The sequence below is a fragment of the Ptiloglossa arizonensis genome, chromosome 5 (genome assembly GCF_051014685.1).
Source record: "Ptiloglossa arizonensis isolate GNS036 chromosome 5, iyPtiAriz1_principal, whole genome shotgun sequence".
Lineage (NCBI taxonomy): Eukaryota > Metazoa > Arthropoda > Insecta > Hymenoptera > Colletidae > Ptiloglossa > Ptiloglossa arizonensis.
In genome coordinates, this window is record NC_135052.1 from 13377596 (window position 1) to 13401712 (window position 24117).

At 31.2% G+C, this 24117-nt stretch overlaps 4 protein-coding genes across 9 annotated transcripts; 2 read left to right on the plus strand and 2 right to left on the minus strand.

The window, feature by feature from the left end:
- Positions 1-19: 19 nt before the first annotated feature.
- Positions 20-6072, plus strand: Rig (gem nuclear organelle associated protein rigor mortis). 4 transcript variants are annotated; one of them, XM_076312776.1, is made up of 17 exons: positions 20-232; positions 648-965; positions 1034-1392; positions 1469-1792; positions 1869-2124; positions 2202-2430; positions 2515-2599; positions 2662-3049; positions 3220-3529; positions 3618-3857; positions 3922-4069; positions 4148-4405; positions 4466-4676; positions 4748-4954; positions 5036-5123; positions 5208-5471; positions 5617-6072. In XM_076312776.1, the coding sequence occupies exons 2-17, from the start codon at positions 657-659 to the stop codon at positions 5841-5843; spliced, it is 3903 nt and encodes a 1300-aa protein (XP_076168891.1). In that variant the 5' UTR covers positions 20-232; positions 648-656; the 3' UTR covers positions 5844-6072. The 4 variants fall into 4 exon arrangements, with proteins under 4 accessions (XP_076168891.1, XP_076168888.1, XP_076168889.1 ...); XM_076312773.1 differs by having other exon boundaries at positions 22-232; positions 5036-5471; positions 5617-6069; XM_076312774.1 differs by lacking the exon at positions 20-232 and adding an exon at positions 280-553 and having other exon boundaries at positions 5036-5471; positions 5617-6069.
- Nup37 (nuclear pore complex protein Nup37) lies at positions 5943-8278 on the minus strand. The gene is made up of 4 exons (XM_076312778.1): positions 7698-8278; positions 7038-7235; positions 6573-6937; positions 5943-6484 (listed from the first exon to the last, which is right to left on the minus strand). Exons 1-4 carry the CDS (start codon positions 7845-7847, stop codon positions 6232-6234), a joined length of 966 nt encoding a protein of 321 aa, XP_076168893.1. The 5' UTR covers positions 7848-8278; the 3' UTR covers positions 5943-6231.
- Positions 7910-16626, plus strand: Ranbp21 (exportin-5-like protein Ranbp21). Its single transcript, XM_076312777.1, has 9 exons — positions 7910-8337; positions 9324-10024; positions 10107-10415; positions 10684-12087; positions 12163-12417; positions 12523-12646; positions 12742-13078; positions 13159-13528; positions 13612-16626. Exons 2-9 carry the CDS (start codon positions 9338-9340, stop codon positions 13771-13773), a joined length of 3648 nt encoding a protein of 1215 aa, XP_076168892.1. The 5' UTR covers positions 7910-8337; positions 9324-9337; the 3' UTR covers positions 13774-16626.
- Ac13e (Adenylyl cyclase 13E) lies at positions 14349-23790 on the minus strand. Of its 3 annotated transcripts, XM_076312770.1 has the most exons (9): positions 23613-23789; positions 23257-23530; positions 22486-22785; positions 20957-22422; positions 20627-20881; positions 20110-20561; positions 19873-20028; positions 19555-19754; positions 14350-19476 (listed from the first exon to the last, which is right to left on the minus strand). In XM_076312770.1, exons 3-9 carry the CDS (start codon positions 22773-22775, stop codon positions 17796-17798), a joined length of 4500 nt encoding a protein of 1499 aa, XP_076168885.1. In that variant the 5' UTR covers positions 22776-22785; positions 23257-23530; positions 23613-23789; the 3' UTR covers positions 14350-17795. The 3 variants fall into 3 exon arrangements, with proteins under 3 accessions (XP_076168886.1, XP_076168885.1, XP_076168884.1); XM_076312771.1 differs by having other exon boundaries at positions 14349-19476; positions 19555-19683; positions 20114-20561; positions 23257-23790; XM_076312769.1 differs by having other exon boundaries at positions 23257-23789.
- Positions 23791-24117: the final 327 nt, after the last annotated feature.

Here is a 24117-nt window from a genome sequence, read left to right on the forward strand (position 1 = left end):
TGTCTATTCCCTAGTGCTGTCCACGAATATTTGACCCAAATCGTATTACACCACTCGGTGACCGATGTCGTGCCGTCGCATTAATTACTTCATTGGTTCCGAAGAGGGTCTCTCCTAGTAGTAGGAATAAAATTTTTACATTTAACGCAAGGTCCTTTCCCATACTTAAGGTGGGAACACTGAACATAGTTTTGAACGCTTTATTGATCTATAGAGTTACTACACATAGACGGTTAGTATTATTCATTTATCAATATAAACAAAATTTGTTTTAAAAAGTTTTGCAAAAGTTGTCCGATTCAATCAAATTCAATAATGAATGAAATATCGATTCTTGAAAAAGTGACATTGCATCACATTTGCATATAAATTGTTTATATGTAATATTGTGTGTGAAATAAGGAAGCACTTCAAAGTGACAAATCCATCGTACACAAGAAACAAAACACTATTTTTTTATATATAAGTTCAGTTAGTACAGTTACACCAAAATAACAGTAGATTAAACGTATACATACAAATGTTTTAAATACAACAATTTCTAGTATTAATAGTTCGTATAATTATAATTTTAACGTAAATTAAATTCTGGTTAACCTTAAAACATTATAAACATACGGCCGTGTCTTACTTTATGTCTATTTCAGAATATAAAAATGAATGAAGCTACTTTACCTCCTTCACCAAATTGGTATCTAAGTAATGTTCTTGCTTGTTCTTTTAATGGAACTGTTGCATGGGGTGGAAGAAATACAATTGTTGTTGCTAAGTCTAAGAAAAATGAAAAGGCATTACAGTATTCAATTATTAAACATGCTCACAAGGACACAGTGACTTGCCTTGCCTTTACTCCCCAATTTGAACAAGTAACAAACAATTTATTAGCTTCTACTGGAGATGATAATATAATTAAAATATGGAATTTGAACACATTATCTTTAGCTTACAATTATTGTTTTGGAACTGTAAGTATCTACCTAAATATGCTTTATATACTTTTATAAAAAGTTCTCTGGTCTAAACCTTTTTTTAGGACAAAAAACCAATAGGTATAGATTGGTCACACAAAGATCCTTTTGTCATATATTCAGCAAGTTCTGATGATTATCTATTATTATGGAATATGTTCTTCAATACTACCTCTTCCATTTTACTCGGGAAGAAAATGCCTACTTGTGTTTGCTCTTGTCCACATAATTCAGATCTGGTGGCTGTAGGTTATAAGAGTGGTTTAATCTATATTGTCAGCTTTCAAGGGAAGGGAAGTATAGTTTATAAACTAAGAGGACATGATACAGAAATAGTTAGTTTATCATGGTGTCCTACAGAACAAAATGTTATAAGCAAAAATTTCAATAAAGATTTACTTTTAGCATCAGGAGGGAAAGACAGGTAATGTGAACAATTTTCATAATTATAATTTTGATATTTTCTCAAATACTTACCCATGTAATATTTTAACATATAGATCAATTTTTATTTGGAGAGCTGGTGGAGATGGACGTTATGAAATGACAATTCCATTGCCTGTGAATCCTCTTAGTAGTCATCGACATAGAAGCAAATTAAACGCATCAGTAGGTAATTGGATTGCAATTCGTTGGGTAGAACCTGAATTGTTACTTTCAAGTTCCTTTTGGGGTGAATTAATTTCATGGGATTTATCAACAATGGTAAAGAACAAACCCATTTGCAAGTTAATACATGGGTGTCATAACAGGGGTTTATTTTGTATTGCACATGTACCAAATATTCAAGCAAATTTGACAGAAGATTGGAGAATAAAGAACAGGTTTCTAATTAGAAATTAATTAGAAAATTCAATATATAAAGCAGCTATAAATTAAAATACTTTTAATCAATTACAGGCTGAAAATTTGGACTTTGGCACAAGATCGTAGAGTTATTTGCTGTGAAATAAAAGGAAATAATGTTGAAATAGAATATGACATATTCACACAAAGTGGATATGTTTATTGTATTGCTGCCTGTCCATTAGATACTTCACATATTGCGTTTGGATCTGGGGATACTATGTTACGATTATGGAATTTGTCAGAACCACATAATACTTCCTTTGATATAACATATTTATGGCAAAAGATTAAAGGGAAGATTCGTACGGTAAGAATATATATATTTTTTAAATTATATATGAATTATTACAAATGAATCACATGAAGCAATTATATTGCTCACAGATATCATGGCATCCTGAAAAGGAAAATTTATTAGCATATGCAACTGCAGAAGGTCGAATTGGTATATTTGATGTGAATGGTAACAAGCCACCCACTTTGTGTAGGCCATATCACAGAAATATAATATATACGATAGGTTGGGGTCCTCATCCAAAGAGTAAACAGCATGTTTTATACTCTTGCGCAGAAGGAGAGCTTGTATTCTATAATCCAGGACAACCAAATGAAGGTAGTAATTTACATTTAATTATTAATTAATATTTGTAATATTATTAAACAGTATTTACCATAAAATTGTAATTCTATTCATTAGAACCGACATCTGTATTAAAAAAAGAATGCACAGAATTCTCTTGGAAACCAGATTTTTCTTGCTTAACAGTTGGATTTGAGAATGGGTAAGTTCTAAGATACTTTATATTAAATTCATTTAAGTAAAAGTACTTTAACTATCTTCCAGATCAATTTTATTTCTTAATCGCAAGTTTGAACTGTGTGGATATGCTAAATCATCCTCAGTAATGGTACATTGCTTGGTATGGCATCCTGAAAGTACAGCAACAGATTCGACATATTCTCCATTCAAAAATTATTTAGCTGTTGCTTTTGAATCAACTACAATAATTATATTCGATCTATCCAATTTCGTAGACCATTTAACAAAATTAGAAAATTCCGAAGAAAATGAGAATGAGAATGAGAATGAGAATGAGGAAAAGTGTGATCATTATAAGGTGCATGAAATTATAGCTACTCTAACTGGGCATCTTCAAAGTGTTGTTTGTTTGGCATGGAGCCCATATATTAGTGGACAACTGATATCTGGTAGTTATGATCATACTGCACAGGTAAGATCAATTTTATGTCAGAATACAGTAGTTCTTAAAGTAATTTTCCCATTAAATTGGGGAAAGTTTTGTATGTATTAAAATAATAATTAAAAATGAAATAGTATTAAAAGCAAATAAAAACTGATTAGTAATCAAATTATTTACATACAAGAATAATTATTTCTTAGGTATGGAATATTGAAACACAAGAATTAATAGCTACTTATACAGGACACTGTGGTCCTGTACTGTGTTGCATGTGGAGTCCACTAGATCCTGGTTATATTATAACAGGCTCTGCAGATTTTACAGTACGAATATGGGAAATCGCTAGTAATTTGCCTCAAAAAAAGATACATGAAAAATCAACAAAGAAAAATAAGAAGAAGCAAACAAAAGCAAACAAAATCACAGACATTTTGGTTCAAAATAGTGTAACAGAATTAGTTGATACTATATCAGAGTGTTCAATTTCAAACATTTCTCAAACTGCACAAAGTATGAAAATTATATTCATGGATCTACTATTAAAACATTATTCTTACCATAACATAAATAATGAACTTTTATCAATCTCTAATTTCAGAATCAAAGACAGTGTCAGTGACAAAAGTAAAAAAGGAAAAAGCTAATCGAATACCATATTTTGCAAAAAGTACTGAGACAATGAATAATAAGACACTTTTGCTTAACACTCTCATAAATGTTGTAAAAAATATGCAAAGTGAGAATGTAAATGTTGAAGAAAAACAGCAAGACATGTCTTATCATTTGACGCCATTATTTTCGAAAAAGGAAGATTTTATGGCATATTTGATTAATGAAAGTAAGTTGTTTATTATTTAAGTAAAATAATCATATCTCTATTATTATCTTTTGTCAATATGTAGGATGTAGTCATGTCGAGGAAAATAGATATAATGAAGCAACAGAAATGGACATATGGTGTGATAATCTTAAACAAACTTTAGAAGAAGCTGCTAAAGAGAAACGTCTCAATGACTTTCTTGTTTCGTTGTCAACTAGTCTCTCTATGAAGTATACAATTCTATTTTTATTCTAAAATGTAATTGGAATAAAATTTTGTGAAACAAATCTAGCAATTATATATTTTAGAACATGGAAAGAAATGTGTGAACTATATGCATATCAATTAGTAAGTGAAAAAAATCCTTATAAAGCAGTATCATATTTACTTTGCATACACAAAACTTACAAAGCCATAGAAGTATTTCAAAATGTGAATTTATTCAAAGAAGCTTACGTTCTTGCAAGATGTAAACTTGAATCAGACGATCCAGTCCTAATAAGTGTATTAACAAATTGGGCAAAATATAAAGCACATACAGGTCATTTTGAAGAAGCAGCATATATGTAAGTTGTCAAGTTATAAATCATAATAGATTGTATATGATTTTTGAATTTTACTTTCAGTTATGCTAAATTAGGAGCCTTTTCTGATACAGTAAAATACCTTACACGTCGTGAGGATGCAGCTTGTTTACAAACTGCAGCTGAAATTGCACTTTTATATGGTGACAATATTCTTAGTAAGTCTTTAGCTGAGGAAGCAGTAATTGTAGCTTTGAAAAATTCAAAATATAATTTAGTTCAAAGTATAATCACAAAATTTTCATACCTCAAGGTACGTTTATATAATATATTCTTCTTACATTTTACATATTTAATATCTACAGAAACATAATTATACTCTAGTACCGAGAAGTACACTTATTAGTCCTTCAAGAAATCGAAAAAGTAATTGACAAAAATGTGACACATGATATGATTCAAATGTGGTTGAATGAAAAATTAAATTATGGGTTGCTTCAAGAATTGGAAACAATTTGTGAAAACAGTAGTTCTTATTACACTAATTTATGTGAAAATAACTTGTGTTGTACTTTGGAGAATGAGCAGATGGTAAGATCAATAATTTTAAACAAATAATACTTAGTGACTATACGCATTTGAATCGTTCTATCCCATAATTTTTAATTTCAGTTATGGTTGACAGTTAGCTACGAACTTGCAATGGCAATAGTTTCCATTGAAAAACGACAACAGTTAAAACATATTGTCACTGCATTAGGTACCATTACTCAATTTGAATTATTGCATCGAAAAGATCTTGAAAATCAGTATAATTTATTGATTGGAGTTATTATAAAATTAGATGCTAAAAGTCCACTAAATGAAGGAAGCATTTATACGAAAACTGAATATCCTGTATCAATTAGTTTACGGGCTTATTTATGTTATGCTCTTTTAAATTGGCTTGTTGATAATGTAGATGAAGAAAATGTGTATAATAAAATTCAGACTTATATAACTTTAATTAATGATTTAATGGAGGACGTTCTAAACAAACGAGCAGTAAGACAGTGGTCAATTACAAATAAAATTAATAAACTAGAAGGTCAAGTAGCATCCACTTTGTGTAAGTAATGTAAACATTATCGAATTAATTTAAAACCGTTTTTACTTTGTTAAATTTAAATATCTGTTTGATGTATTAAAAACTTTAGAATATTTATAACAAACTTAAATAAAAGTCTTATTAATAATATTAATTCTTTCATTAGGTAAATCACAAGAAGATGAAAATGAGCAACATACAGAACCTCTTGTAGAAGAATTGAACGAGTTAAAAACCGAAAAGAAACAGTTACTTGATGAACTAGTTTGTGTTCCTAATCCTGTCATAGTTTATAGTAGGGCAAATGAATTAGCTAGCAAATTATTGGATGAAACTATTAAAACTAAGTTTCTAGAAACTGTTTCCAAAGCATGGACAAATGCTACTTCATGAATAAAACTGTCATGGTCGGTAATCAAAAGATTCAATGCTCAATACTTTGTTATATTTTGTTTTTAATCATTAAAGAATTTTTGTTCGTTTTTTAATAAATAAAAACTTTTATTTTAAAAAGGATACGTTCTACATGCAATGTACAGATAAAAAATAAATGTACCAAATTATATAGTATATCCCATATCCTATAGTATACCAGTTCCTAAACATGTGTTTACATAATTTTAAAGTCATACAACATATTTATATGCGATTTATAAATTATGGATATCAATAAATTAGAAAAATACGATTTTTATTTATAAAAGTAAACATTATAAAACATTTACATTTTTAGTTGTAACGAAATAATTATACTATATGCAACAAAGCATAATGATTGCTTTTAATTCAAAGTCACCTTCCAAAAACGGATTTCTCTGTCACTTGCAGCGCAAATATATGGTAACTTATAATGCCATGATATTCCACCTATTAACTTGACTTGACCACAAATTACCTCTTGTTCAGATTTTATATTTGTAACTTTTAATAAATTATCTGGTCTGCCAATACTTGCTACAAAATATTCATAAGCAGGTGAAAATTTTACCATTAATCCACCTTCTATATGAAGAGGCCTTGAATCCTGAGGTGGACTAGAAATAAAAACATTTTCATTGAACATATAATACTTATTAACTTATTTTTCAAATAATTTTCTAATTGATGTATATTTGTGATTACCTAACTTTAAATATATCCCAAAGTATTAATTTTTCAGCAGCTACGCCTGCTACTTTCAATGGATTAGGTCCCCAATCAATTGACATTAAAGGAACAACATCTGTATCTAAAGACATAATTGCTTGTTGACTTCGTACATCATACATGCGAATCAGTCCATTCTTTTCTCCTACAAGAAGTTTGCCAGATTTTTCAGGGTGAAAACAGATGCTCATTCCAGGAGATGTTAAATAAAATGTAGAAATACATTTATCATCTTCTTTTACAGCCCAAAGTTTACATGTATGATCATCAGATACTGAAGCCAATATTTCACCTTCGGTTTCATAACAAATTGAGTTTACATAATCCTTATGTCCTTCCAGCTTATATTAGATAAGAAAATTATTATTATTATTATCATTAATAATGAATATAAAATAGATAGTAATCTGTATATTATATCTTATATTTTTTCAAACATACCTCATACACAATATTGTTATTCATATCACTACTATATAATCTTATTTTAAAATCTGCCCCAGCAACACAAAACATAAGAACTTTTGGTACAACACTCAAGGAGGTTTCTGGACTCCAAGCAACAGCATGAGGTCTGGTATCATGACGAAATGTTCTAAACGGACTATAAGCAATATCTTCTACTGTCTCATCTTCATCCTGAACAAGTATAAATAATAATTATGATTTTATTGGATTTATTTTATTTCTAATAACTGTTTTTTTTTTTTAAATAAGAACATTTGTTCAGATAGCTTATGATATCTTCTGCAAATAGTTGTTATTCTACAAATGTAGAAGTATACATTTTTAAATTGCACTTTTGAATTCTTTTTCTTTTTCTTAATTAGAAACATATTTCGTTTTCTATAAAATGTAACTTAAATGTACTACACAAAGCCTTTACAATATGAAATACAATATGCCACTAAAAAGAAAAAATGGATTCATTATGATTGAAATAGAATCCTATTTTATTTAAATTTGTTTCGGTATTCATTATTTAAAATAATATATTAAGTATTACTATTTCAAATTTTACTCGACTCTAAGTGACATATCTTTTATTTTAAGCGTTTGGCATACATGCAATGTGTACGTGACGAAGTTAAAAGATTTTACCTGAAATTTAATAGTACCAATTACAATTTCTTCGGCAAGTGCGATACAAATTAAATGCTGAGACCATTCATACGGAGATAATTCAACGCAATATATTTGTTTGGAAAAATGTAATTGAAACGTAGGCGGTGTAATCAAAGCCTCATCCATCGTGTTTTGTGTTATCGCTTTTAAGAAACCGCCGGCATAACCTTCAAAGTTTCACCAAAAAAGTTAACTCAAAAATCTAATCTGAAGGAGTTTCAATAAATCGTGTATGAACGGTAAACGATAGTTAAAAATTTCTTCTGTAATTTTTTAATATTTGTATAGCATAATTATTGCTAATAATATTATGTTAAAATTTCAATTCCGATCTGTATAAACATAAAAACATGCACGCGTTATAAGGTGAGGTTAGATCGAATTCAAATCATCTAGAGGGCAGTACGTATTTTACGTGTGATATATGTAATCGTTCAACGTGCCGCGTATCTCTCGGAAGTGAACTTCTTTGACTAAATATAAGATCGCCGCTTATGCACGCCGCGAGTTTTTGACTACTTGAACGACGACCAGATATGAATTGACAGGCTGTATTGGCAGCAATTTTGCCAGACGTGTATCTTCGATCTGTCTCGATCCACGATCGCGTTACGAGGTGGGTACCTTCTGTCAAGGCATGCTCACCAAGACATGCTGTGCACACTTCACAAGCTGCTTCGCCTCGTGTTTTTCTTGCATTATAATTACGCGATTTCGCTTTATTTGGTTTTTGTATTAATTTTTATTAAGCCACACAAACTCTCGTAAAACGTGCAAAGGTTTAATATATCTCGTAAATCATCTTTACCTTCGTTCATTTATCTCTGATTTTGAATTTTCAAAAAGATGTTATTTTGTGAAATATAAGAACTTCTTTTTATAATTCATTTCTTTAAAATTTCTATCATTTAAGAAGATTTCCTATGTATAATTTGCAAATATTTTGCGGTTGAAGACAAAATAAAACTTTGTTCAATGCTGATATGTTATATTTATAAAAGTGCTGTTCTAAATGATGAAAACATTGTTAATAGGTTTTTCTCTTCACTTGGTGTAGAAATTGATAAATCAGTCTATGTCTCTTGAACTCAGTCTTAGAGGTTTAATATTACAGAACCAATTGTATGTTTTTTACATATAATTTTACATTAAACTTATGACACATAAAAGTACTCATCATTTGCACATATTATGATAAGTCATTAATTCTTTTGGTTAAGAAGTTAATTTAATTAATTAATAAACGCTATTAATGTCTAGTGTAATCTTTTCTTTATATTTAAGATATTAAAAGAAGCATGCAGATGTCACAAGAGATTTTGTAATTCTGTTTCCGATACTTTTTATAGATATTATATCAATACTTTAATTTAAAACTAATAAACTAAAATAAAAGGATATGAAAATTTAAGAAATTGTAATTAATCTTTTTTATTCATTACAATAGATCTGGCATAAAAAGGATTTAAGAAGAAATAATATGAATCATAATTGTATATCTAAACATTGTACAATTTATTTTTAAGTTATTATTTAATGAAAAGATTATCTAAATTTATACAGAAAATTACACTCAATTATTATGCATTGTTTTCATTACAGTGCAATAGATAGGAATGGAGTTCGGAGTGGGCGATGTTGCCCAAATATCAGCAGAACTTGCCCAAGTGGTTGAGGTGATGATGTCACCAAATGTACCACAACAGCAACGTTTAGAAGTATATAATGCTTGTGAGCGATTTAAGGAATCTTCCCCTCTATGTGCACAATGTGGCTTATATCTAGCACAGAGGTCACCCAACAGAAGTTCTGTAGTTCGTCATTTTGGATTACAACTTATGGAGCATTGTATTAAGTATCGATGGACACAAATATCACAATCAGAAAAGATATTTATAAAAGAAAATGCAATGAAGCTACTTCAAGAAGGTACAGAACCATTATTGCAAGAGGAAGCTCATATTAAAGATGCTCTTTCTCGTGTTGTGGTAGAAATGATTAAACGAGAATGGCCACAACAATGGCCCACATTACTTGCTGAACTCAGTCAGGCTTGTACAAGAGGTGAAAGTCAAACTGAATTAGTCCTTCTAGTGTTTCTAAGACTCGTAGAAGATGTTGCATTGTTACAAACGTTAGAATCTAATCAAAGAAGAAAGGATATATATCAAGCACTTAATACAAATATGGCTGAGATTTTTAGCTTTTTCTTGAGATTAATGGAGCAGCATTTTTCTGAGTTTCAAAAGAAGAATAGTTTAGGGTGTACTTCTGAAGCAGCAGCACACAGTAAAGTTGTACAGGTACATTTAATACAAAAGTTTTAAGGAATAAAAATTGTGAGTTACATTTATAAAATTGTATTAAATTATTCTTATTTGGTAGGTAGTATTATCTACATTAACTGGATTTGTGGAGTGGATTTCAATTAATCATGTCATGGCAGAAGATGGTAGATTATTGCAAATATTATGTCTTCTGTTGAGAGATCCGATATTTCAATGTTCAGCAGCTGAATGTTTGTTACAAATTGTAAATCGTAGAGGAAAAGCTGAAGATAGGAAACAGTTAATGATTTTATTTTCTGAGGATGCTTTGAGATACATTTATTCTGCAGCAACTGCAGCACCATCTGTTACTGGATCAAACGAGTTTCATGAAAACCATTACTTATTCTTAAAGAAACTTACACAGGTAATTCTTATTGTTAGTTTATTTCTTCTCATGGAGTACAAAATTGATTATATATTCATAATGGTTTGATATCTATTATATAATCATTTAATATGGAAAACCTATGTTTTATGATATATTTATTTTTTTATTTTACAAATTTTTACTGCACCTTATTCAAATTTAAGTTACGTTTTAATAATATTTCTTTCAAAAGACATCCAGTTGATTTGTACTTCATTTTAATTAAGTGTCATTAACAATCGACTAATATTAAATATAAATGCAGGTATTAACTGGAATGGCAACTCAACTATGTACACTTTGGGGTAAAGATGATGGTTCTAGCATCCGACCAACACATTTCAACATATTTTTAGATACTGTGTTGACTTTTACCATGTCTTCAAGCTTAACACTAATACACATGGCAAATGCAATCTGGATAATGTTGTTTAAACACGAACAAATAAAGCAGGATCCATTGTTGTTAACATACATACCAAAATATGTAGAAAGCACAGCACCAAAGTTAATAAAAATAGCATATCCACATGGTAGACAAAGTAATGGAATGAGCACTTATTGTCTTGCAGACTATGATTCAGAAGAAGAATTTAATGTATTTCTTCATCGATTCAGAACTGATTTATTGGAAGGATTCCGACAAGCAACAATGGTAGCACCATTAGTAACATTTACTTATGTACAACAATGGTTGACAGCTAAAATAACAAAAAGTATGGCAAATCTTCGATATAAAAGTGATCAAAATGATCCACAATATCTTGAATGGGAAGCTCTTGCACAAGCATTAGATTCTGTTGTATCAAGAATTTTATTGATTAACGAACGACCAAGTGTACAAACTGGCCTTCAACTATTGGAATTGTGCCTTGGTTATGCTCCACAAGACCCTTGGCTACTATCAGCTTTACTTTCTTGTATTAGTGCTCTCTTCGTATTCTTATCCATGTCAACTGGTTCAATGGCTATGCCAGGAGTAGCCATCCTACCGAGAGTTCTGGAAAAAATCTTTGCTGCTCTGGTATTTGAAGCGCCCGGTGAAACGAAGGGTACTCGATCTAGAGCAGCAAAGAATGTAAGACGTCATGCAGCCAGCCTTATGGTCAAGATTAGTTTAAAATATCCATTGTTACTTCTTCCAGTTTTTGATCAAATACATACAATGGTTCGTGGGTTAGCGAGAGAACCTAGTTCATTATCTAAAATGGAGACTATCATGCTTTATGAAGCACTTTTATTGATATCGAATCATTTTTGCGATTATGAAAGACAAACTAGATTCGTTGCCGAAGTGATTGGTGAAGGATCTGCAAAATTTATTACTCTTGGACATGAAGCATTTAAAGGTCCACTTGAATTAATGAGATTCATAGGATTGAATAGATCACCAGTTGAAAGTATAACTGAAGATCCTGTCGGCCAAAATCGAAGTGACTTAATGATTTGTGTTTGTACAATATTGAGTGTTGTGAAGCGGTGTTCTATTCCGGATGATCCGGATCGTGCCGCAAGAGGTAGTTTTGTAGCTGCACTTAGCGAAAGCGGAAATCCGGTATATAGAAATCCTGCTACTCCACATGTAATTCCAGTACTACCCACATTATTTGCATTGCTCAGGACAATGAATGCACTCTTCACTCCTGCAGCATTATCAACTTTATCAGAGGTAATAAAATCATGAATAATTTCCTTCAACTAAACAAAAGTATACATAATGCTTCCTGTTTTTTTTTTTTATTAGGGATATAAAAATGCTCATGAACTGTTGGAATCTGAAAAGGCAAACCTTTTAGGTTTAAATGTAACAAATGATAATGCTTCTGAACCTGATCAATCTACTAGTACAGCTTTAGTTCGTATGCAATCATTTCTCAGTACTGTTCATGATCAGTGCTATCATATGTTAGGTAGTGGATGTCATATGATTGGAAGAGATTTTTATCAATTACCTGGTTTGGCACCAGCACTTATCAATTCAGTTTTCTCTAACATGGAGGTAATTATTTATTTTTCTTTAGTTTAATAAATATTTCTATTCTAGAAATAGAAAAGACTCTAAATGCTGTTTACATCTTAGCAAAGTTTCATCTTTTTCTTTCAGTTGATTCCAGATTATAGATTACGACCAATCATACGCGTCTTCATGAAACCATTTATATACTCTTGCCCACCTGCATTTTATGAAAGTGTTCTTGTACCTGTATTGGCTCATGTTTCTACACATAGTAAGATATTTTAATTTTTCGTTTTCGCATTGCTGTTTATTTTTTTCTTCATGTTTATATAAATAAAAGTGTAAACTTTAATTGTATTTTAATAGTGTGCCAAAGATTAAGTGCCAAGTGGCAATATATTGCACATCTCTATGAATCTGGTGGTTTGGACGAAGAAAATACTGATACACAGGAAGTTATTGCTGACATGTTAAATCGAAATTTGACGAGGGATTTTGTGGATGTGCTAAAAGTAGCTCTTGTTGGAGGTGCTGCTAGTGACGCAACTCCTCCCGATACTATGGAACAAGACATGTGTGGTATGGCTATAGATCCTCCGACATCACGTGGAAATAGCATAGTCGCTGAAGTTGTTAGCGAATTGGGAACATTTGTTCTCAGACACTCATCTACGTGTCATAGTGTTGTTTTATGCGTTTTAGGGTAAATTTTACTTTTAATTAAGTATTTATTTATATAAATATAGAAATAAATATCAAATAAACAACTCTTGTTCTGTTTAGGGCTTTGGCTTGGAATGATTCAAACGCAAGTTTGAAAGCTACAATGTTAACAGGGCCAGTTGTGCGAACATTAGCAGCTGATGGTAGTTTAACACCAGCTATGGCTGCTCATATTATGGTAGCAATTCTTCAAGGTTTACAGCTTCATGGACAACATGAAGCCAATCAAGGTTCACTTGTAACTTTGGGTGCACAAGTTTATGAATGTTTACGACCTAAATTTCCAAACATTATCGAAGTAATGCAGCAAATTCCGGGTATTAATCCTACCGACCTGCAGCGTTTCGATGAAAAGATGGCTGTAGTTAGTACTAAAGGAAATAAAGTTGAGAAAGGCAAGAAAGATCTTTTCAAGAAAATCACGAACCAGGTAAAATTTGTTGGATCAGTTTCAAAATTAAGGGGCAAGAAAATATTATTTTCTTAATATATACTACACAATACTTGTTACAGCTCATCGGTCGAAGCGTTGGTCAATTATTCCGTAAAGAAGTTAAGATAGATAACTTACCACGAATAGAAGTTTTTGGAAAACCGCAATCGATACACGTGGACGAAATCTCTAAGAATGCGACTGAGTGTGGGATTGCAGCTTTATTTGTAGGACCTACGTAGCAGAAACTACATTTAGATGACCATATTGCAAAGACATGGTCTAAATTAATAAAGAATAAGTCGTCGTCGTGAAAACGATTTCCTACAGAAAGAAGATTGAACTATAAATAAAGAAATCCTGTACCTAAAATAAGAAGGTTTCATGAAATAAGTTTGTTACGAACAACATTCTTTTGTTTAAATTATCTACGGGGTTGAACACGTGTATGTAGTCTGGATTAGCGTAGTGACACGAACTGTACTCAACATAGATATAGGAAGGACAGAATACAAAAATATTATGCTTATACGCGTATTCAACTTCAGTTGTGAATAGTTTGTAAAAATTTTTATGTTACTTATGAAAACTGTCTTATTTTTGGTTCGGGATTTCATCGTATACAGGAAACATTTTGTTCAATGAGTATCCAGAATGCGTGCACATAGAGAGAAAGGGAGAGAGAGAGAGTGCATGTATGTTTGTGTGCGTGGTGCGTATAAATACGCAACTTGTAACATAGGACATTTAACGCTAAAGAGCAGCATGCAGCATGCAGCAATTCTAATATGACAAATTGGAAAAAATGTCTAAATGTGTTATCAAGCAAATGTATATTAAGTTGCACGCATTTATTCCTATTCTTTTGGATTTACATAAAATCTCTTATAACAATGTAAAACAGCATGATTTTTAAAAATCATGTGATGTGTAGTACAGTTTTTGTAAACAATATTTCGCTATAATATACAATACAGAGGTTGTTGATTTATATGAAACAATTTTACAATTTGGTGTAAAAATTTATACTTGAATCGTTTGTAATTATTTTTGGATAAGTAACACGTGTATATTTCTCGGTACTTTCACAAAGCGCTGTACATTATAACTTTTAATCAATATTTTTACCCTAAACATTTCATTTAGGAGTTCTTGGTAGCTTAAAAGATACAAAGTGAACATTCTTTAAAGTCGAGTCATTTAATGTAGAACAATTTTTTTTATATACAGGTTACTATAATTAAATGCAATTTTTACTTAACATTTAAAATTGACAAGAATGCAGCATTCCACTTGCTTACACGCGGATATTTTTAAATGTTAAATATGTTTAAAAATGTAATACTACCATGTTTTGTTGTTACATTTCTTTTAATTATTTTAATTTTATTCTATTATTGTGAAGAATATAGCACTGTAACTATCGCACGAAACTCGGATTAGTACTTTGTATAGTCGCTATTAGACATCAAATAGTGACAGTACTTTACATAACATCGTAGACATTAATGATCACTTATTTAATATGCGACAATCATCAGAAGTGGAATTTAGAAATCTTATGGTAAAGCATATTGTAAAAGAAACGAAGCACTATCGCGATAAAGGCCGTGTTATTTAAAAAGATTTATAATAATGGGCACGTAGCGATTAAAAATATCGACAACTTTTGTTATTTCGACGTATTTCGAAATGTTTCAAATACTAGCACTCGATATTAAATTACGTCTTGTTAAATATGAGAAATTTGCCTATCATATTAAAGTCATATGTTATTAAACAAAATTCATAAAGATCTATATTTTACCACAAAATATTAAGATTATTATAAGAGTACAAGTTTTGATCAGCTTCAAATTTTATTACAAGTTAAACTAAGTACCGTGATAGGTACTAAAAGTTTTCCTTTCAAAATGCACGAAGTTACGTGCTCCAGATATCAATGAAATCGAAATACTTCGCCCTAACTCCTTCAATTTGTTTACATTTACAACTGTACATTAATCAAAATCACAAAACTTGTTAACTCATTTTGAAATAAGTACAAATAGAGTCAAAAACATGTTTTGTATTTTTTGTACATATGTATGTATGCTCATACAAAATGGGACATTAAGAAACTTCATGTTCTGAACCTGTAAAAGATAGTCTTTGGGATACGATTGCAGTAAAATGCTGAACGATATTTCACTGTTCTTTTATATCTTTGTATATCTTTTTACCGATATTTAACAAAAAAAATATATAAACTTTAAGGTAAAAAATGGCGGAATGATAATTTATGAAACGCGGCTTTATTATTGAAACGGTAATCATTGATGTAAATTTTAAAGCAATATTACAATAAGATTCCAATCATTATTTTCTACTATATGTTTAATTAGAACAGAATGTAAATTTTATATGAAATTACCGAGTACTATGTTTCTGATAATTATAATAACCTTAAAACAGGTTTTTTATGGTGTAATCTTGACCATACAAGAAGTCAGTGGAAAATAATCCGGAATTGTATTTATCTAATTAATGTTTATGATTGCAGCCGAGTCAGACGAGAGTTTCGGTCATAATTTTCTGGTCTGTAAAGTCTTAAAGAATGTTCTCCTGATAAGGAAACCTTACAGTTGGTTTTTCAAGGATTTTGCTAAAATTTCTGTGATGTGAATACAGAATCCGACGCTACTATTATGTAAAATATTTCGTTTCATATACATTTGTTTACAAATTAAAACTGAGACTACAAAGAGCTTGAAATCTTTTGTAAGGATTAGTGATAAGCGTGTGCATTGTGCGGCTGCTTCGGAAGCGAACATTTAAATTTGAATGCTGTGACCGCTTTTTCAAATTTTATTATAAATAATTAAATTTCGTATACCGTCACTCATCATACATATAAAATAAATATAGTCAAACAAACTACAAAATTAGCAAAAATTACATCCCTTATCTCTTACGTCATTAGGAAAACATTTATATTTATTATCTCTAATTTTAATTAAGTACGTTATTCTAATGATGTAAGTAGTATAAAATATAATTTTATATCACAATTTGAAAATAATTTTTGTTTCTGTTTTTTTTTATAACACATACCATTCTAGCTGTATAGATTATTATAAGATACAATTATAAAGAATTATACAATAAAGACTTGTAAAGAATTAATTTTGTTAAAATATCAAACTGTAAAAACGTTTCGTTTTAAATTGAAACTATTTAAAATTATAAAGTATTTTTTAAAGAAATATATGCATCATTTGTATATTTTTAAAATGGGATTTATGTATAGAAATTGCAATACTTCTGAAATAAAAATAAAGGTATACGAAATTGAAGTCTTTGTAATAGAACTTAAAAAAAGAACAGTGGTCACGGCATTTTAAATCTTAACCTCTCGTTTCTCAAATAACAATTCAATGGATATAACCATCACTAATCTTCCAAAGGATTTAGAGCTATTTTTAGTTCCACTTTTGTTTTTAAAAATAATTAAAGAGAATATTATCATTCGGCCACTAGATCCTCAAGATTTACACACATAAAAATTACTGATAGACTAAACATTAAGTTATTGTAAAATTCGAGATATTTTATTATAATTTTGGAAACTGACTTTTCATTTTTTCATATCCAGTTTACTGTATAAATAATTCTGATCAATTCGCAATAGAACAAGGAAACAAAAGTGGACCATATAATCTCGTAGAAACCGAAAAAATTAATGAGAGAAAATATCAGAAAGCTTTTCATACACGAGATAACTAAGTTATCAAATAAGTCACACGTTTACTAGGAACTGTCGACAATGACCAGTAGTCGGTCATATACTCGTTCATTCATACAGAAAGCACACAACAATAGAGACGCGTACTATTTATCTCGATAGATGTCTCGCGCAGATTCTTCGCAATAATATTTAGGGAAAATTTCATAATTTCAAAATCAATCTGATTTTGTACTTTGTAAAGGTAGGTTTTGGTAGGTCTCGCATCTGATGTTCTTAAATTATGTAAAAAAAATACAGTGAACATTTCATTAAGAATAAATATCTTTAATGAGCGAGCAATTGAAGAGTAAGGTACTTTTGGTTTTTACTTGCAACGTTAACGGTTACGTTCATCGCAATTCATACAATTCATTACGAGATCGAAATATCGCTAAAAGCCTAATCCAGAATAGATCGTACGTTCGATAAATGTAACGTGCAATCGAATAATTCGTAGGCAAATTAGTTCAGCTTGATCGTTAGGCGCTGGAAACGTTTTTAAGTGTGTGTCGTTGTATTGATATCGTTCTTTTTTCCTATCAACAAAAACACATCCATATTATCTTTCCCCTTAACATACACTTGACCACGTGGCTCGAACTCGTATTGCTCTGATAGAACATCCAAAACATTTTTGGCCACTTGTATTCTTCCAGCTACTCCAGTAGAATCCATTCTAGACGCTATATTTACAGCATCACCCCAGATGTCGTAGTACAATTTCGTAGCACCAATCACTCCGGCGGTGACATCGCCATAATTAAAACCGATCCTCAAGATCAATTTAAAACCTAACAAATCTCTATTAAAGTCATATATTACTTTATGCATTGCCATAGCAAAGTCTATCAATTGAAAGAGATGTGCTTGTTCGTGTTTACTTTGCTGTCTAACTTGTGGATTTAAACCGCTCGCAGCCATGAACGTACTACCAATAGTTTTGATCTTCTCCACGTTCGAGAATTCCGGTTTTTCTAACAACTCGTCAAAATCACCAATAAGTTCATTGAGCACGCGTAGGTATTCTTTGCCGCCTAAGTAAGACTCGTCATAGAGTTCATTAAAATTTACTATACTTGCAAAAATGATTCCTACGGCCCTGTGATTTTGCGAATATTTGGCGGTTGTTTTTAACTGATCAGCAACATATTTCGGTATAATATTGTGCAAAAGCCAATCGGCTTGATTTTTCATCGACTGGACACGACTTTTATCTCGTGCCGCTACCGCATTTCCATGGAAACTTAACCGATAACTGATCTCAAATTCACGATTTAAAAACCAAACTAACATCAGTAAAAGTATCATATCTAAAAAAATCTCGGAACTATACAATCTTTCGTTGTATCTGATTTCTGCTTCTCGTTGCCTCGTGAGAATAATTCTCGACGCGGAGCTTAATATAAAAGCAGGAGTATTGTCGTCCATTTCTTTCATAGCACTTGCGTTGAATTTATTCGTAATTAAATCGGTGACACGTTGATTTGCCAAGGAACGTGGATGATGTACCGAATCGTTAGTGAGTTGGTTACCGAGATTTTCTTGATTGTACGATATGTAATTCATTACAAGACAAAGAAATAGTACACCCATAAACGTTACCAAGAAATTCTTCATCCAGCAATTGAGTTGTGTAAAATTACAAAAATGAACTAAACCGACAAAGATCAAATATCCATAATAATATTCAAAATTTTTCAAGTGATGTAAATTGCTACACGAATAATTGAGAAGTATAGACGTAATTGGTAAACCAACCAAAATCGCACCGCAAGTATGCCAAGGATACCATTGCGAAAAGAATTTAAATATTTGTTGTATAAACGTTGCGTGAACCATGTCCGGATATAAAAGTTGCCGAACACAAAGAGACACTGCTATAATTTGGATTGTAGTAGCACACACAAAAAATATTATATAGTATAATGTCGGCTCGCAAAGTAAAAAAAGCGAAACCGTGACGGCAGTGTATACCAACGCCGAAATTAAAATATCAAAATACGTATTGAATCTCGAGGTAGCCAGGGTGGGCGGATTACCACTGATACATTCGCTGACCTTATGAGCATTCTCTCTGTATTCCTTTTCCATTTCTTTGTTTTTGAAGAAAAGAGTTACACTCGAAAGTGGTGGTTTCACGAAGTACGAGCGTTGAGAACTTACATTATCTTGAACACACCTACGTGAAAAATAAAACCGTACGAATTATACGACATTCTTTAAAATTCATGAAATGAAATTATATTATCTGATTCACCTTATTAATTGCAGATCAGATTGTTTTCTTAACTTATGAAAACATGCACCAAAAGTATCCGTGACTGCTGGAGGAAACGGATAAGGTGGTACCGAAGACGACGGCTCATGGACAGAGTTCAACGTCGAACTAGAAGTATAATAGCCACTCACTCTGTGTGCCAATAAGTCTCCTTGAGCCATACCATTCATCAAAAATAACTAAAACGTGAAAATGAACTGCAGGAGGAAAAGAAGTATACCAACACTGTAGATGAATGAAATTATAACGGTGGGATACTCTTTTAATGCGGTTGTATCATTATGTTTCTTGTAATACCTGCTGCTGTATACTGCTACGTCTGCTATTACTTCTGATTCCAGAATCTTTTCTACTGCACATAGAAGAGGCACGACTGAGTGGCTCTTGACCAGACAATAAAGGACTAGAAGGTATAGGGTTTGGATCCATTTCAATATCATTTTGAGACGTATTCTGCAAAGAGATACAACTTATATACAAATGAGTCAACATGATTAAAGGTTGAAGTAAAAACTTTTTATTGATGTGATTGACCTGCCTAAATCCATTGCGATCTTCATATGATTGAGATTCAATTTTCGATCGTTCGGTAATAATTGCTTTGGCTTCTTCCATTTCTAGTGGAGTCATTTCTTCAGTAGTTCGTTGTCGTTGTAAGTATTTCCATGGTTTGTTCCTCAACTTTTTCTTTCCATAACTAGCAACAGATATCGGACTTTTATTCACATTTTCTTTTTCATCTGCAGTGTCAGTATCTCCATTTTCTAAGTCTAGAATACTCGGCAGAGAGTTTGCTTTCATTCTATAATTACTTGCATTAGTGACCATATGGAGATAATGATATTTCGACTTAGATTGACTATTGCAAGAGGCCAAGCGATGCCGCGTCTGCATTAGAGGTGATATACTTTTTGGAGATGCAATATTTGTTATGAATTGGTTGGTGAAATCTGATTTTAGACCTTTGATGAAATAAGTCTTAATACCTAAAATAAGAAAACAATAGTTTTTATCAAATCTTGAATACAGTGAATTCAAACAATTTACACACCATTTACCAGATCCCCTTCTTCTGTAATATATCGATCATTGAGAAAACTCAAAGTGTTTTCACTTAAATGAACTCTTCCTGGTTTCCCTGTACTTTCTAATTTATTTGCCAGTGTCACATCATTAGACCATACATCAAATTTAAATCTTTTAGTACCTACAATTCCACAGAGTACAGTTCCAGTGTGTACCCCAACTCTCATATTAACACCCTCTCTTCTCTCGATATCAAACTGTTTTATAGCTTCTATCATGGCTGAACATACATAGGTTACTTTTTATTTGTATGTTATCTTTTTACAATGTAACAATAAAAAAAAAGATAAATTACCTAATCCCATTTCAATACAACATTTTGCATGATCAGGTCTTGGCTCCGGGCATCCACTTACACAATAATAACAGTCTCCCAATGTGGAAATTTTCTCACACCCATGATGTTCACATAAATCATCAAATCTTTCAAAAAGATCATTTAAAATGCCTACTAGTTCTTCCGCAGTCTTATTAGAACTCATTCGTGTAAATCCAACAATATCAGCGAATAAGATACTAACATTCTCCATTGAATGCATATTGAATGGCCGAAACAGTGAACGTATATCTGTATTATTGGACGGTATTGATCCTTTTTTTAAAGAATCTTCACGCTCCCTTTCACGCTCACTTTCTTCCATTAACCAGTCTGCAACTTTGGGCGGCATTACCGAGTGAATCATTTTTTCCTTAAGTTGCTTTTCCATTTCTAGTTGACGCCGGACCAGTAGGGATTGACCAACTTTCATAAATGTACCACGCATTCTTACAAAAGTCATTATTAAAATATGTATACCTATCAGATGGATGCAGATTTGCATTAGGACTCTTATTCCAAGACTTGTAGAAAAATAATTATCGTCCGAAAATGGTCGATTGGATATGTTGCTACTTAAGAAATAATTTGACAATTCACCATTTTTATGGGTCAATACACTTTCCCCCAATACTGAGGTTGTATTGTTTATACCTTTGGAAATTAAGTTGTCAGATGAAGCATTTATAGTGGAATTAACATTAGCTATTGCTGATACTATGCTGGAATTCAAGTTTTTAAGAACATTTGTATCGTTCAAAACTCCAGATAATCTGCCCATCATTGTTTCTTGGTTAGATGACTTCAGTCCAAGCATAGATAACAGTTTTAAATCTTGAGAATATGGTGCTTGTTTTACATTTGCTGTTATATATTCGTTGTCATTGTGCATCACATTTGAAAATTGACTGTCATTGAAATTTCTCAAAGAAGAGTATGCAACTGTTGATATTTTGGTATAATCTAGTACTGCATCATTTCCTGTAGAATTATTTGATAAACTATGTTCACTAAAAAATTTTTCTCTTGCAGTTTTTGTACCATATAGATAGGCAGTCAAAAATTCAAATAGAAAGGAATAGACTGTTGATATCCCCACACAAACATACAGTGGCATTGGCAACACAGTGTAAATCAATAATAAAATCTCAGAACATAGTGCAAAATGTCCGACTAGAGTTAAGCCATCTATGTAGGGTGGTACTATTGCGAGAAAAAGTAAAGACAGGATGCAAAGCATAGATGCAACTGCTAGTGAAATTGGTAGTAGATAGGTTTTGTAATAATCTGTATGTGTTAAATACAAGACCACTGATACCATTGCTCCGACAGTTGTGAAAACTGCTGCTATGGCTGGCCATGTTGTAGTACTATATTCTGTTCCAATTATTACAAAATATGCCAACCATGATAAAGAAACCAATAATATATATGTTAGAGCATACCTGAAATAATACAAAGTAATATATTTTTAATACTAATTATATAAATATTTTTCTGCAACATACCGGAATCTTAATCTAATTTGTGGAAAGGCACTTCTTTTAAATTGTTCTTCAAGTATTTCCGAATCGAATTTAGGATTCCACCAAGATCTTGGTGCTGCACGTTCAAATGGTACTGGAAGGCTAATTCCACAACATCCAAGCCCTTGACCACTGTGTGCCAAATAGGTTTGTATATATGGTGCTAAAGATATATGGATTTCATCTGTGGCATCTTCACTGTTATCCTTAGCTCTTGTAAAACTAACAGATGAGCTTCGCTTTCGATTTAAAGGAGGAGTCATGCTTGACATTCAAATAATACTAAAAACAGAAATTATTTCAGATTGTATTATTTCTACAATAAAGCAAAAGTAAATGTAAATCATTTTATGTAATAATATTTGAAAGAGAAAAATAAAGTGTAATCATATAATATATGAATTATATAATTAAATTAGCTTGTTGAGTCTATGTTGTTATATGATAAATTATACAAATGTATTCTTTATTAATATTATTTTATTCTTCTTGTTGCAAAATAATAATTTTAATTAATAGTATTTTAAAGTCTTAGAATCATTTGAAATTATTTCGTATTTATACATAAAGATACAATAAAACTTATAATCGATGTACGACTTATTCAATTATTAAGGTGGTTATGGAACATTTATTTTAAATGACAGCAAGTTCCCTAACATAATCTACAAAGTATGATTCTATAATAAAAACAAAATATGCAGTTAAGTACGATAATGTTTTAATAGAGAAACTTATATCCAATTAATTCACCTCAATCACTGGCGAAATCGCCACAAAACTAAGAAAATCATCCTCCCTGCTGACATCGGAGATTCTTCGTGCAATCAGCTTGCTTCAAAAATTGTCATTTTGATTTTTGTCCTTTTTGCGTGGCGTTTTTAACGTTTGCAGAAAAAAATATCTTCTTGTACACAAAAACGTAAATTGAATTCGTTGCGATGCGATTACAAGTATATATTATTAACAATTATCATTCGAACGTTTCGAATTTTCTCTTCCGTAATGCACCATAGCCATCTTGAATCTATCGATGACAGCGCCCAGGAATAGAAAGCTTATGGGTTAAAATATTTAGTGATGCTTTAAAGACAATAAATTAAACTAACAATGAAAGTTACGGAATGGAGAAATATTTAGCTCAAAGTTCAAAACATTGCGCTTTGAAACGTTCATAGTAGAGGGCTCCAAGCGACTCAAGTCAATGTAGTGCGGGCTTTCTGCTAGAGGTGCATTTTAGGATAACAATATGGCTATTATCAAAATTTGCTCACTATTCGTGGGGTACGGAATGTAAAGAAATTACGTTTCGCCACAAATAAGATAGAAAACAGATTGGACATCTAATGGAAATTAGTATCTTATAACAAAGTATCGACGTCAAAAAACTCATTGGTTTATAAATCATGCGAATATCTGTCAAGGCATATGTATGTACTCGAAGTTTCAAAGTTCGATGAAAGTAAAGTATAAAATGTAATGAACTTGGCTAAATAAGAAAAACATCAAAATTAATTCAAATCGGGTATCCATGAAAATTTTTATTCAGTTAATAGAACATTTAATAATTTTAATAATGAAATAATAAAATGAAATACACAATAAAAAAACAAA